At 37.5% G+C, this 14739-nt stretch overlaps 4 protein-coding genes across 10 annotated transcripts in view; 2 read left to right on the top strand and 2 right to left on the bottom strand.

Moving 5' to 3' along the window:
- The window catches only part of LOC107041537 (equilibrative nucleoside transporter 2), an 11210-nt gene extending 7468 nt beyond the window's left edge, over positions 1–3742 (top strand). For all 4 annotated transcript variants that reach the window (XM_015262143.2, XM_015262152.2, XM_015262135.1 and 1 more), the window contains 10 exons: positions 114–253; positions 530–611; positions 777–955; positions 1023–1117; positions 1205–1255; positions 1408–1640; positions 2200–2434; positions 2528–2613; positions 2875–3074; positions 3160–3742. In XM_015262143.2, coding sequence (XP_015117629.1) covers positions 114–253; positions 530–611; positions 777–955; positions 1023–1117; positions 1205–1255; positions 1408–1640; positions 2200–2434; positions 2528–2613; positions 2875–3074; positions 3160–3271 — 1413 coding nt within the window. In that variant the 3' untranslated portion in view covers positions 3272–3742. The remainder of the gene's footprint in view (positions 1–113; positions 254–529; positions 612–776; positions 956–1022; positions 1118–1204; positions 1256–1407; positions 1641–2199; positions 2435–2527; positions 2614–2874; positions 3075–3159) is intronic.
- On the bottom strand, positions 3687–6518 carry LOC107041591 (protein-L-isoaspartate(D-aspartate) O-methyltransferase). Of its 3 annotated transcripts, none has more exons than XM_015262205.2 (6): positions 6441–6518; positions 5811–5885; positions 5434–5570; positions 4911–5136; positions 4533–4618; positions 3687–4449 (listed from the first exon to the last, which is right to left on the bottom strand). In XM_015262205.2, the coding sequence occupies exons 1-6, from the start codon at positions 6505–6507 to the stop codon at positions 4276–4278; spliced, it is 765 nt and encodes a 254-aa protein (XP_015117691.1). In that variant the 5' UTR covers positions 6508–6518; the 3' UTR covers positions 3687–4275. The 3 variants fall into 3 exon arrangements, with proteins under 3 accessions (XP_015117691.1, XP_015117699.1, XP_015117708.1); XM_015262213.2 differs by lacking the exon at positions 6441–6518 and adding an exon at positions 6056–6136; XM_015262222.2 differs by lacking the exon at positions 6441–6518 and adding an exon at positions 6076–6133.
- On the bottom strand, positions 6356–14739 carry LOC107041617 (protein-L-isoaspartate(D-aspartate) O-methyltransferase). 2 transcript variants are annotated; one of them, XM_015262239.1, is made up of 6 exons: positions 14698–14739; positions 9150–9247; positions 8754–8893; positions 7495–7720; positions 6917–7002; positions 6356–6833 (listed from the first exon to the last, which is right to left on the bottom strand). In XM_015262239.1, exons 2-6 carry the CDS (start codon positions 9202–9204, stop codon positions 6651–6653), a joined length of 690 nt encoding a protein of 229 aa, XP_015117725.1. In that variant the 5' UTR covers positions 9205–9247; positions 14698–14739; the 3' UTR covers positions 6356–6650. The 2 variants fall into 2 exon arrangements, with proteins under 2 accessions (XP_015117725.1, XP_015117732.1); XM_015262246.1 differs by having other exon boundaries at positions 6917–6999.
- On the top strand, positions 9883–14674 carry LOC107041526 (facilitated trehalose transporter Tret1). Its single transcript, XM_015262125.1, has 4 exons — positions 9883–10132; positions 10612–11179; positions 11364–11565; positions 13008–14674. Exons 1-4 carry the CDS (start codon positions 10066–10068, stop codon positions 13638–13640), a joined length of 1470 nt encoding a protein of 489 aa, XP_015117611.1. The 5' UTR covers positions 9883–10065; the 3' UTR covers positions 13641–14674.

The following is a 14739-nucleotide window of genomic DNA, read 5'->3' as shown; positions in this document are numbered from 1 at the left end:
ACACCTGATGATTTTAATTCCCGGGGGAATGTCAAATTCCCATTCTCGAAGATCCTTCATTTATTTATTAGCCTTTCGTTATACTTTATTCATTTGGGGATATTGTTGTCTAGAGGATGGCGTACTCGATTAATAGAAGACCATTGCTAGGGGGGAGTGACAGTGAATTTGAGGATGACATCGAGACAGAAATGGATGATGCTAGTGTCTCTGTACCAGATCAGAAGCATCTGCTGCCTCTCCCCAGGGATAGGTGAGAATTGCAAAACATGACAACAGATCACTCAACTTTTGTCTCATCAAATAGTGAACTATCTCCATAACGACTGATTTTATGAAAAAATGTCAGAAAATATTTTCTGTGGAAAATTCCAAGATCTACAGAAAATGTCTTATGATATTTCCTCCTAAAATCAATAATTCTCGAGATAAATTAACTGTTATAAAAAAAGTCGAAATGGATTTTTACCATTTTTATACTAAACTCGTTAGAAATATTAAATGCAATTTTGTTTTATTATTTATTCAGGTACAACCTTGCTTACATTGTTTTTTACTTATTGGGAATAAATACACTTATACCGTGGGCCTTTTTCATCACTGCCGACGAGGTAAGTCCATTTATTTACTTAATTTATTTTTCAATTCAGTGAATTATCAGTTAATTTGATTAATTTATCAATAATCAAGACAGAGAATTATGAGATAAATCAGTCAATCAGTTGAATGATGAATTATTCATTATGAAAATGTTGATGGGAATTATAATTTTGCAGTACTGGATGTACAAATTCAGGGAAATTCACTCCAATAACACAGGCCTCCACAACTATACGCACACCGAGATTTTAGAAAAGAGAACAGATCTCCAAGCGAGTTTTACATCCTACCTGAACATCGCAAGTGCCATTCCAAGCACTTTATTTTTAATACTGAATACATTTCTTAGTAAAATGTGAGGAAGTTATTACCGAGAAACACCCTGAATGCACGTAATTACAGAGTTGATTATCTCATTGCAGATTATCGCAGCAAGTTAGAATGATCGGGACACAATCGCTCATTCTTCTGCTGTTTATAATGACAACTGCATTTGTTAAAATTAATACCGACGAATGTGAGTGATTTTCTTCCATTCTCCGTTCATCACGAGCTTTTTTATTGTTCTCAATTAATCTCGAATGGAAATTATTCATTGTTACAGGGCAGAATACGTTTTTAATTATCGTTCTCACGTCATTTGCAATTGTCAATGGTAGGTAACATATTTGTGTTTCAATTTTGTGAATATCTCTGAAGCTTTTTTGCAAAAAATGAAATTGAGAGAATGAGAAAACCCAGAGGTTTTAAAGATATTCACGAATTTCTGAGACGTTCTGTTGAAAATGTTAATATGGGAATTTACAGCATTGAGCGCAGTCTTTGGAGGAAGCTTAATGGGAATTGTCGGGCGTTTCAACCCAAAATACATAACAGCAATGTCCAGTGGTCAAGCTTTGGGTGGAATATTCACAGCTTTGACTGAAATAGTTTCTCTCTGGATTGGAGCTAGTCCAGTTGTCTCTGGCCTTGTTTATTTCATCATTGGAGATGTTGTCCTGTTGTGCTCCTTGATCGCGTACATTTTTATCGAACGAGAGGTGAGTCAAGCTAATTCATTTTAGAGATATTGGTAAAATAGTGTGAATACAATTTTTAGATTTATCAAATTTCGCCAATTCGTTACAGAATTGAACATTGTGATTATAGTTTCAATGAATTCATGGCATTGTGTGAATTTTCCTGACTTTTACCTTGAGGAAATAAATAAATCACGAAGTGGTGAACCCAGAGAAACAGATTCCCATTCTTTTGCGAATATCTCCGGAACCAGTAGGTTTCGAAAAAAATGACACACGACTTTTTTTCGGGAAATTTCCTGGGCTGCAAAAATGACTTTGTCAATTTTTTCGCTGAAACCCTTAGTTTTAGAGATATTGGCAAAATAATGCGAATACATTTTTTTCAATTATTTAAAATTATTTAGCAGAGAACTATTATCGAAGATAATGTTATCAGAATACAGACTAGCTCGAAAAATGTTAATACAACTGACGACAAACACACTCATCATCCCTAATTCATTAAAATCGGATTAAACGAATTGTCGACACTCCGCCTGATATACGAGCAATATAAGCCGATTATCATAATTTCTAGGAATACTTCTTGCATCATATGGTGGAGAAACCGAGGCCACAAGAGCCCAATTTCTCGGTGAATGCTGAAGTTGGTTTTGTCGGGGGACACAGAACTAATTACTTAAGTATTTTGAAGAGAATATGGCCTCATGCTCTCGCCATTTTCCTCACGTTCTTCGTTACTATGGCTGTTTATCCTGCTGTTACTGTTCTCGTGGAGAGCAAGGATAAGGGGAAAGGGTATGCCTGGAATGGTTTGTATAACGAATGATCGATATTGAGAGATTCTTCATTTTTTTGCTGATTGTTAACTGGAATTTGATTAATCTCTTCTTTTCTCCATTTAGATATCTACTTTGTACCTGTTGTCACATATCTAACGTTCAGTTGTGGGGATTACGTCGGTCGTTTCCTCGCCGGAATTTTCCTCTGGGTAAAAATCAATTACTCGAATGCTCTTTTCAACATTCTTGAAAAATATAAAATTTAGGAAATATTGCGAAAATTTGTGAAAGGGTCCAAGTCGACTGGGCCCTTTATTAAATTAAAGTTTTAATTCAATAAAATGGTTTTTTAAATGAAGAAAGAGAAGAAAGAGAAGATTTCACACGCAAAATATTTCGTATTGGCCTAAACTCAACAGTTGAAGAGAATATCAGACAAGTTTAATCTTTAATTTTATTTATTTCTTCAGCCAAAGGGTAAACCATGGCTCATCGTAATATTCGCCATATCTCGAGCGATATTCGTCCCAGCTTTGATGTTCTGCAATGCGCAGCCTCGTCATCATCTCCCTGTGTACATAACAGATGATGGTTACTACATTCTTCTCACTATTATCTTCGCCATTGGCAACGGCTATCTCTGCAATATTGCATTTATCCTGGTCCCAACGTGAGTCTATTTTAATCATTTATTCATAACAGTATTATGAATAGTATTAAGTTTTTGTCATAATAAATTATTTTCATTTTTAAAGAGTTGTCGATCCCCACGACAAAGAAATAGCCTCAGCAATGATGGGTGCTTTCCTCGGACTGGGAATTTCCATTGGATCTGCCCTCAGTCTACTGCTAGTAAAATCTCTTTGATTAGTTCATACTCTAGACAATTTAATTTAAAGACTTTTTTATTCTCAACTCAATCAATGTTTTTTATCAATTGATTAAGGACATTGGCAATTGTGTTTTAAGGTGATATTTGACATTCCTCAAGGGACGCAATATTTGCGCTGCAATTTACTTTTCAATATTTGTTAATTGTTTTAATCGTAATTCATCACTTTATTGAGTCACATTTTGCTCTATTATCGAGACAATTTATCTTCCATATTTATTTGCAAATTTAACCAAAGGAACTTCGATCAGAGAATTTTTTAAGAGAAATCAGGTATTCGGAAACGTAATTCTAGTCGGTTTTGCATGTACATAATTTGTAATATGTATTTGGAGTAATTATTTAGACGTTTAAGTTCGATGAATTACAGGAGAATAACTCCATTGATTGTTGTAATTATAATTTTAATAACTTTATTGATAATAAAAAATTACTGTTTTCAGTCATACAGTGATTTATGACATCGGGTGAATTTTCCTCAGAATTTTATCTCGAGGAGAAACATGAGTAACAAAGTGGTGAACCCAGAGAAACAGATTTACATTCTTTGGCAAGTATCTCCCGAACTTGGAGGTTTAGAAAAAAATGCCAAAGGACTTTCTTGCGGGAAATTTCATGGTCTACAAAAATGATATTGTCAAATTTTTCGCTAAAACCCTTAGTTTTGGAGATATTCGCAAAATAGTGTTGATATTTTTTTTGGAATTACCAAACTTCACCGATTTGTTACAGAATTGAACATTGACAGCCTGAATATTCTTAAAATTACCGAGTGCTCTTTTAATGAGTATCTTACTTTACAGAAGAGAACTATTATCGAACATAATGTTACCAGAACACAAGAAACTCTAGAATCTAAAAAAATTCAAAATCTTAAATCTTATTAATTTCATTGTTCTAAGTCGTTGAGCCTTCAAACAGTCAAAATGATCACGAATGACGAAAAGAATAAATTAGCTCACTGGAGCAGACACTGGTTTCATGAGCTGTACTGCCTCTCCCTGTCAGTCAAGGGGACGTAGACGACTCCCATCAAAGGCCGTTGTTTGATCTCTCCTTCCAGGGTCTTGTCGATTTGAATTAGGGTCTGATCTGAGTTCGAGGCGCCTACTGGGACGATTAACCGACCCCCAGGGGCTAGCTGTTCAATCAGCTGGGCGCAAATCAATCAAAATTAGCTGTGAAGTCAAATTAAAACAAATCGAAATTGCAAATTAAAGAACAACTAGATTTTACTGTTTGAGGAGTCTCTTTTGCTGCTGCTCCCACGTGGATGGCATCGTAAGGGGCTCGACCTGGATATCCTAATCTTCCATCTCCCACTAAAAATATTAAAAACATAAAAAAATGAAGAAATTAATTAATCAATCGAAAATGGGTTCGTTGAATGGAATAAAATGAAAATTGAAATAATTTCGTTGACACTATTTTGCAAATATCTCTAAAGCGATTGAGTTTACGGAAAAACGTCACAAGAAAGTTTTTGTAGCCCATAAAATTCCCCACAAAAATCAATCGGGACATATTTCTGTGACTTCTTTCCTCTAGAAGATATTTACAAAATAGTTAGGGAATCGTTTTCCTACAAATATGGAAAATGGTTAAAATAGTTACCAATTAATTCCACACGTCCAGTTTCAATCAATTCAGGCTTGTCACTCATGATATTTTTCTTAGCCAGTGCCTGAAGCTCCGGGATGTGATCAATCCCGATAGCAACTCCCTCCTTCCCCAGCATGACTCCCATGCAAGCAGTCAAGTATCCAGACCCCGAGCCAACATCCAGGGCTTTATTCCCGGGTTTTAACTTGTCCTCCAGGAGTTCCAGGGCATGGGCGTGCTAAACAGAAGCTTTTGTGTTTCTAATTTGTAAGTTTTCATTGGAATCTGTTCAATATCAACCTCGTGAGTCGTAAAAAATTCAATAAAATGGTTTCTGAATGCGAAATCACGAATTGTGAATTCAACTCTAACTAATAATGTAATTATCTTGGCAACGATTGGTTTGAGGAGAATGCGTCATAAGACATTTTTGTTGGAAATTTTGTCAGCTACAAAAAATCTCTTATGGCTTTTTCCCCTCAATCCCCTCGTTTCCGAGAGAATCGAAGAATTAAGAAATTTTTTTTTGTTGTACCATATGAGGGGCGCTTATTGTCACCCCATAACCGATCCCCTGGGGCGAGTCGACGTACGGATATGCTAAAGTATATTTTCCTCTGTCCACTGAGCACATTGCGTCAAAAACTCGATCAGACTTGATCACCTCCGATTCTGGAATCAAAAGAAAAATCGTTATATCATCAAGACTCTCTTCAATCCTCAATATTTGGTGACCAAATGATGCGATTTGAATAAATCAGGGCTCATTTTGAGGCTTGAAAAAATACCTCGAAAATGAAAAGAAAATAGAGAAATTTCACTCAGCCGTTCTCCAGTTATTAACGATTAAAGACCTTCGTTTTCACCCAATCAAATCAAATTCAATTTTAACAATTTTCCAATTTCACTTACTCTTCAGGTACTGCACTAGGTCCCTGTTCGATCTACCATGGTACCTCCCAAAAGCTGCCATAACTATCGTTGCAACTGCAATGAGAGCACCAGTTTTAATCATCAGTTAATAAATTAATTCAAGAAATCATTAGCCCCAAAACGTGAAGACTTCAATTTCCTTCTTCTTCTATTATTCTCGGAGCATAATCTTCCCCCGACTCCCCATTAACCCAAACTCTATAATATTTCTCTGATAATAATACTTTTTCAAACTGCTATAAACCTGAACTACTTTTTATTCAATAAAACGTAGACAGAACTCTCGATTGCACCCTGAAAACTCGTAGAAAAATCGCGAATTCTCACTGACATAAAAAATCCCTAGGAGCCCCAATCAAATCCCCTAGAATTTCCACCCCATAAATTCCCTGAGGACTTCGTCGCATAAATTCCCTAGGAATTTCATCGCATAAATTCCCTAGAATTTCCATCTCATAAATTCCCTAGAACACATGTGGCACCTCTGTCAATTTAAATCAATATTGCAATGAGAACACCCAGAGTTTCATATTTCAAAATATAATTTAATCCTTCATTATCAATAAAATTCATTAAATCACTTAAATATATCGACATAATCATATTTACATAATTCGATAGATCGATGGTAGTGATCCTGCTGCAGTTGTCGAAGGCAGCCCATCGCAGAGTGCATGAAACTCCACTGATTGTTGAGAATTCGTGGGCTGGGTCTGCTTGCATGGTTGGTGGGTGCTTAACTCACGAGCTTTTTTTGTTCGACCCAAATTTAGGAGAGGATAGAGGGGCGGAAGGGAGGCGGAAGGCATGTCGAAAATTTTAATTATGTAATTGAGTATTGGGATCGGTGAGTAGTACGTAGGAGACGTGCATGAGTTTTTGGGTCTTGACTGTGCCATCCTGATCCTTGTCGACTTGCACCAGGTCCTGGTACTTCTGGAAGCCCTCGATAGCGACGACCGGGACGATCAGGCGACCACCGGGGGCCAGTTGCTTCACCAACTGCAGGGGAATGTTTATTCTTCGTTAGTGGGGAGGTTTAAATTTAAATTTGTTGGGAGTTCGTGACTCTTTTGGGGGGATACCTCTTCGGGGATTGTCTCAGCAGCTGCTCCCACGTGGATGGCGTCGTAGGGGGCCTCCTGGGGGTATCCAACTCGGCCGTCAGCTTCTGGGAGAATTTCGAGAATTTATCAGAGAATTTTCGAATTTTTATTTAAAAAAATAAATAAAAATAAAAAATAAAAATTGATAAAAATATTGAAAAATTGAAAAAAAATTATTTTCGTTTTTATCTATTTTCTAATTCTTTTTTTTTATTTTTTAAAAACTTTTAACAATAAAAAATAAATTCGGTTCTTCTGCACATTATGTAATTTTCTATTTTTAAAAACTCACGTTTTTTCTCCACAGGAAAAACTTAAATACCTTCTAAACTACTGGGTATATTGGAAAATGTAAAAAAAAAATTGTGGAAAATTGACTTTCCTGCAAAAAATATTTTGTGGCACTTTTCGATAGGCCTAATAGTTTTCGAGATGTCGTGAGTTTTATCGTAAGAAAAATACCTCAGAACGAAAAACTTGGCGAATATTTTCACCACGTGCGTGATAATCAAAAAATATTCTTATCATTTGAAGAGTTGTGTTGAGGCAGCCCTTACCTACGAATTTCACTCGTCCATCCTCAATGAACTCCGGGCAATCCTCCCTCAAATTCCTCTCCCCAACGGCCACAAGCTCGGGAATATGTTCAACCCCAACAACTCTCCCCCCAGCTCCCACCATGAACCCCATGCAAGCCGTCAAATACCCCGACCCGGAGCCGACGTCCAACGCCCTGGAGCCCTCCTTCAGCTGGTCCGTCAATATCGATAACGCATAAGCGTGCTAAAATCACAATCAGCGACTATCAATCCTCACACACAGCACGGTCAGGGTCGCATCTGTACACTTTTTCCATTTATCCATTTTCGCTATCAACGATAGCAATGCACTTGATGGAAAATATTGCAACATCGCGATTAAAAACCCGATTAGTACAATCGTATCAATAATTGTGACATTCTTAGATAAGGTGGCTTGACCCCATGACGCTCGTGACCCTAATGCGCTTCTCCGAATCGAAATTCATTCCACAGGAATTTCAAATTACGGTTGCATCGTGTGACAATTCTTTTTGCGTTTTTTACCAGAGACTGGGGCAGTTAATTTACACAGTCCGACAAAATTGAGAGCTTGGAGTTCTCTTAAAGATGAAATTATCCGCATTAGAAAGATTAAACTCCGCCGATTTTGAATGCGTTAACAGAATTCCGTTAGGCCTTCTACACTGAGAAAAAAAATTATTTTTGCCAAATATGCATTTACTTGAGAGAAGTATTTATTTTGTCAATTCCATATTTCTCCTGCCGAGTCATTCCCGGTCAATTATCATTAGGCTTCAATTGTGACAATTATATTGCTCTAGAAGACGATCATGTTAGCTGTGATCTTGAGTGAGCTCCCTCAATAATTATCAACATTGAAGAATTAATCAAAATTCTTTCCCATAGAAAATGAGAAATTTAGGAAAAATGAATAATTATTGAAGGAGTTCATCGAAGGTCATGTACAGCATAGTCTTCCTCTAGAGCAACATGCTTGTCATAATTGAAACCTAATCAGGCTTGTCTCAAGTAAATAGATATTTGGCAAAAATATATTTTTTTCTCAGTGTAGATTTAAAGAAAAAAATGTAAAGTTCCCAAAATCACCGAAAACCGTCAAATTCAAAATGCAATAAAAAATGGTGTAAGTTAAAATGTAATTGGCGTACACAATAGACCGATCAGGATCGTGTAGAAAATGAAATGCCTGAATGAATAATAATTCTTTTATCATTTATTTTATCACTGGGAGTTTTTAGCTAGAGGAGGGTTACCATGTGCGGGGCACTGATGGTGACGTTGTAGCCTATCCTCCTGGGACGGTCCAGGTAGGGATCAGACTCGTGGCAGTACTTGCCTCGGTCAATTGCCAGCATAGCCGCTTCAGCTCTCTCCGTTGTTAAAATGGCATTTTCTGAATTACAACGAATTTCTGTTAAATTTTTCTCATATCGAGTTCTACTGAGGTATTTTAGGGAAACCTGTTGGAAGTATTTTTTTGTGGAAAAGTCTTCGAGTACCCAAAAAATACCTTCGCAAAATATCTTCACAAAAATAGAGGAATTGAATTGCTATTCAGTCTGAGATTGCATATTTTGCACTAATGAAAACAAAATAAAAAAGTCAGAGAATAAAAATCATATTTTATCGTCTTAATTCTTCATCCTCACGTTTCAATTTGGATATCATCTCTTGATTCGTTGTTCCACTGCAGCGCCATGTCATCGTCTTTCGAAATGAATTTCACAGCGAGGAAAATTCGATACCTCTGAAACATTGAGTTAATATTGGTTGTACGAATTGTGACGAAAACACTCAGGATTAATTTTCATTTTCCCTCTGGAATAGAATAGAAACGCCTGCAATTTATGATGCCATCTGTCAGCATAGGCGATTAGATAGGGGATTAGTAGTGCCTACGAGTATTGAATATGCATAGGATAAATCAAATTCGGGCTCCGTTATCAGACGTTTTAATTAATCATCGAGTAAATTTGCAATTTGCTAGGAATAGTATCTCGACGAAGAGCTGTAAATCATGGTCGCAGGAAACTCGTGCTACTGATCGCAGAGCAAATAGATCCTCTGACGTACGTTTGATTTATTTTAAAAAATCCAAAAATTTGAAACGTGATGATGAAATTTCAACTGACGATTCGTAATGGCTCCTGGATGGATTCTGCAAGCTTCGGACATAAATCCCTGATTAAATTCAGGAGATTTACAGAAAATTCCTGAGGAATTCACACCCTCGTCCCATCGTATGAATGAGAGTCAAGATCGTAGTAGTAGAGATTGTTTGGAATGTAAGCATTCCCCGCATGTGGTATGATAAGAGTGGTGAACTTGGGGGCTTGGCTATCGCTATAAAACGAAATACTGGGGAACAGAAGTGGTGTGAGTACTTTTGGACGTGCCTCCGGAGGCAACAATCCAAAGTGGAATGATTCCAATACGTAATCCCATCCACTTTTAAATTATCTCCACAAAATCTGATGTCCGCCAATTAATTCGCGAACAAAACATCAGTAAGATCGATAAAAAAATTGTTTGACGTATCGTAAAGTTCAAATCCACATTCGAAAGATGGAGACCGGAAAAATAACGCTGATTGAGCCGGGGAAGTGGCGGCAATTCTTCGCGACAATTCTAAGTAAGTAGAAAAAGATTACAGATAATTTAATTAATGATCAATTAATTGAGGAAGGGTTTATGATTTTTATTAATCTTGATTGAAAGTCAAATGATAAAGAAATAAATTAAGACATTAAATTGAATTAAGGCATTTTCTATGGAAATTTAGAAAATGTTCTAATATAAAAAACAGTATAGAAAAAAATGAAATGGAAAACGCGTAGAAAATTCGCGTCGAGGAATTCCAGTAGAAGAAAAAAAGTCTGAAAGTTTTTTCTGCAAATGATAAAGAAATAAATTACGATATTAAATTGAAGTGAGACATTTTCTATGGGAACTTAGAAAATGTCCTAATATAAAAAACAATATAGAAAAAAATGAAATGGAAAACGCGTAGAAAATTCGCATCGAGGAATTCCAGTAGAAAATTTCGCGCAATAATCCATCAAAAAAAATTGGCTTCATCCGCAATTTTGTTCAATGCAACATTAATTCCAGTAAATTTATCATCCCTATCATACGGAATGATCCTGGGCTGGTCGTCCCCAATGGCCCCCCTGCTGCAATCCTCAAAGACCCCAATCGGCACGGCCCCAATGACGAATGAGCAAATGTCCTGGATGAACGGCATCCTCTGCATCGGGGCCCTGGCAGTCCTCCCCTTCTGCAGCACCTTGGCCGAGCGTCTCGGAAGGAAGATAACGGGATGCATCATCGCTGTGCCCTCGGGCCTCTGCTGGCTCCTCATCCTCTTCGCAAGGGACTGGACGTACCTCCTCGCAGCTCGTCTCTTCGCAGGATTTGCCGCAGCCATGCTCATCTTCGTCATTCCCATCTATGTGTCGGAAATTTCGGGGGACAGCGTCAGAGGACAGTACGGCAGCATCCTCGTCTTCTCCGTGAACATCGGTATCCTCACAGCGTACATCTTCGGGGCTATTTTACCGTACAACATTTTTGCCATCTGTGCACTTGTCATTCCGATGCTATTCTTGGGGGGATTCGTCTTCATGCCGGAGACGCCGATTTATCTGATGAGGAGAGGGCGAATCGCTGAAGCTACTAGGTGAATTTTTTGGATGAATAATGGGGTAGTTTGGAGTATAGCGTTGGCAAGTCAAATTGATGATTTTTGCCCGTATAATTTTTAATTATCGGAGGGTTCGAATTTCGGGGCCAATTACATGAAATTTAACAGTGCATTGCACTAGTGAATTAAGTTTGTTAATAAGAATCTCGGTGGGGTTTAGGTCGCTGATGTGGCTGAAGAGCAACGAGAAGGCCACGGTTGACCACGAGCTATCGCGGCTGCAGGCACTTGCCAAGGAGAATTCAGCTAATGATAAATCAGTCGGGTTCAGGGCATTGTTCAGGGACAGGGGCACCTTCAAGGGGTTCATGATTGCCATGGCCATGTTGGGGGGTCAGCAGTTCTGTGGGATCAGTGCTGTGGTGAGTGAAATTCAGGAGTTGAGTCATGATATTCGCGCTGAAGGGGTGGAAATGCGCACAGAAAAATTTAATTGAAAAACCCAGTGAATTCGATACGAAATTCTATTGAATTTTTATTTGTTTGCAGGCAATGTCTAATTGAAATAGAGACTTTAGACATTTTCCATAGGAATTCCTCCCTTTCATAAGAAAAATGAAAGAAAAAATTGAGCCGAGGAGTTTTTTTAAGAGATCCCTCAACAGAATGCGTTGTATAGAAATCGATGTTTATGAGTTTTTTGCATAGAATATTCTCCTGAACAATTCTTCAATAGAATCTGCCAATTTTTTTCATTAACGAATATCCATTTAGACCAAGGTTGAACAATTACAGGTATTATGTCACAGTAGACAGATTATTTTCACGTAAAAAATCATACAAATACGGAATTATTCTTAAGCACTTGAGAGATATTACATAAACGCAGTTGCTTTGCTCACAATAATCATACGACAGTGCTTGTGCTACGCACAAAATTATTAAATATTCTTTGAGGCCGATATATTATTTAGAGCCATAAGGCAAGTCTTTTTCTTATAAAAATAATGCAGCACCTGACAATTGGTCACTAAAAACGAAAACGTCAGATAAGTAAAAAGTAAATTGGGATGTTCGATGGATTATTTTACCCGGGAGAATGTCTCAAACTTATCTCAGGAACCAAAAATAAAATTTAATCCCAAGATTAAATCAGTGTTAATTCAAAGGGGGTACAGGATCAATAAAGTATTATTCTTTGGGTCAAATATTGAAAAATTATGACATCTACGGTATAATTCACCCCGAGGATAAATTTTACTCTGTTTATTTCGATAACGGGGCTCGGTGCAACCGGGCCATAGAAAGTTATGGATGTATTACCCCCTTTTCGCAAAAATTCACGTTTTTTGCATTTTTCTGGGAAATTGTTGATCGGATTGACGTGAAAAAATATACCGTTTTTGCGTTTTATCATTACTTGATGACTCACGAAATTTCATGATCGTGCAATCATTTTCCTGCGTTTTTTCTAAAAAAAATCGGAAATTCACAAAACTTCAGACAAAATGCAGGAAAATGATTGCACTACCATGAAACTTCGTACGTCAGTCAATAATGATAAAACGCAAAAACGGTATATTATTTCGCGTCAATCCGATCAATAATTTCCCAGAAAAATGGAAAAAACGTGAATTTTGGCCGAAAGGGTGTAGTACATCCGTAAATAGAAATCCAATAGAATTTCCCAACGAATTCGTGAAGGGTTCAAGGTGCCCAGATTTTGGCTGATTACAGCCCAATATTTTAAATGGGGTGACGTCACCATCTGGTAGCGCCGAAAGGGTTGAGAATTTTTGTTGAGAAGTACTTGGAATTGTTTTCACGATCAATAAAATATCATCAATGTCAATATAACTTCCAGGTGGCCTATACCGCGACGATCTTCGAGATAGCTGGGAGTTCAATGGATCCAAACACAGCGACTATTCTCGTGGGTTCGATCCAAGTCTTCGGGTCATGGCTATCGACTGTGATGATGGAGAGGGCTGGAAGGCGACCCCTCATCATGATCTCTTGCGCTGGAATGGCCATTTGCCACTGCATCCTAGGTTGCTTCTTGATAGTCCAGAGTTCAGGTCATAATGTCAGCTCGTTCTCCTGGATACCCGTGACAGCAATCTCAGGCTTTGCCATTGTTTACTGTCTCGGCATGGGTCCAGCACCTTTCGTTGTCGCCTCTGAAGTCTTCAGCTCCGATATCTCTGGTTTCGCTAATTCTATTTCGATGGTCTTCATGTGGATTGTATCGTTCATTATGATGAAGTTCTTCCCTTTCATCATGGATACTCTCAGCATCGGTGGGTCGTTCTTCCTTCTCGCGGCGTTCTGCATCTGCAGTTTGGTCTTCACGTTTTTCGTTGTCCCTGAGACCAAGGGCAGGAACATTGAGTCCATTCTTGACGAGTTGAATGGGTTCTCTGGGAGCTTTAGGGAAGCTGAGTATCAGAGGACTTCTGTCGAGATGATTGGTAAAAATACTAGTCAAGCTGTTTGATCTTCGGAGTGATTCTGGATGAAAGGAGAGTTCGAGAATTTTGCGTTGAGATTTTGGGGAATATCTTGGACACTGATGGGTTTAGGGAGAAAAGTCAGAAAACATTTTTTGTAGATTATGAAATTCTCGATGAAAATGGTATTCTGGTAATTTTTGATTAATCGCTTCCCTTCGGAGATATTTGGGGAATAACGAAGTGAAAAGTGACAAATTATAATGGATTGAATTCCCAAGCTCAGGTAATTTTGCAAATATCTCAGGAACTAAGGGATTCAGAGGAAAACATCACAAAACCTTCTTTGCAGCTGAAGAAATTTGCAAGAAAAAAGACTTCACACTTTTCCCTCTGAAATCGCTTGGTCTCCAGATATCCGAAGCTTCGAAAAATCGAAATGTGACGAAACCTGAAAAATCTGATTCTAACAGTTACCTTCAAATGAATAAAAATCAGCGCTCGAAATCGGCGAATAACTAGTCAAAAAATCTGAACGAGCCTCATTATCTCCTACAAATCGTAAATAGTATAATTGTATTTATACTTCTCAACGAAGTTTTGACTATTAATAATGATATTAATTCCCACGTTATCAATTTTTCGTATCTCATAGTTGACTAGTCCCTAGTTGTTATTGTAAACAGATTAATGCTAATTCCCGATAACTCTTATCAATTCTACGTAATCCAGTCATTTCTTCCTTATTATAAGTTCCTCGACAGCTATCGAGATTTTTTTCATTTTAAAAATGATCATTGTTGTGGCGCCGTCTTGTTGGATCGGCAAGAACTTGTTGCGAAATTTGAATGCAAGAAAAGCAATTTTAGCAGCAAAGATAATCATAATTGTTGTTCCTCAGCAGCATTAATCAGTCATTTTTTCAATTTTCCCATTACTGCGATAGGTTTTAATGAACTTTGTCCACAATTTGCTCCCAATTATTAAAAATTGGTGATAAGTACGCTCTTTACTGTGATAAGGTCAAAATATGTATAAATGAAGTATCAGAAGATGAATAAATTTTTATAAGATGAGAAAATATTCGTTTGTTTTTTTTCATACCTCTACGAGTCAATTCTTGGGACTTCCTCCGTGAAAATTGTC

This window comes from Diachasma alloeum, unplaced genomic scaffold (assembly GCF_001412515.2).
Source record: "Diachasma alloeum isolate Michigan unplaced genomic scaffold, Dall2.0 Dall_scaffold_00179, whole genome shotgun sequence".
In the NCBI taxonomy this organism is placed as follows: Eukaryota; Metazoa; Arthropoda; class Insecta; order Hymenoptera; family Braconidae; genus Diachasma; species Diachasma alloeum.
The sequence above is the reverse complement of the archived record's forward strand: the minus strand, read 5'-3'. Positions and strand labels throughout refer to the sequence as shown.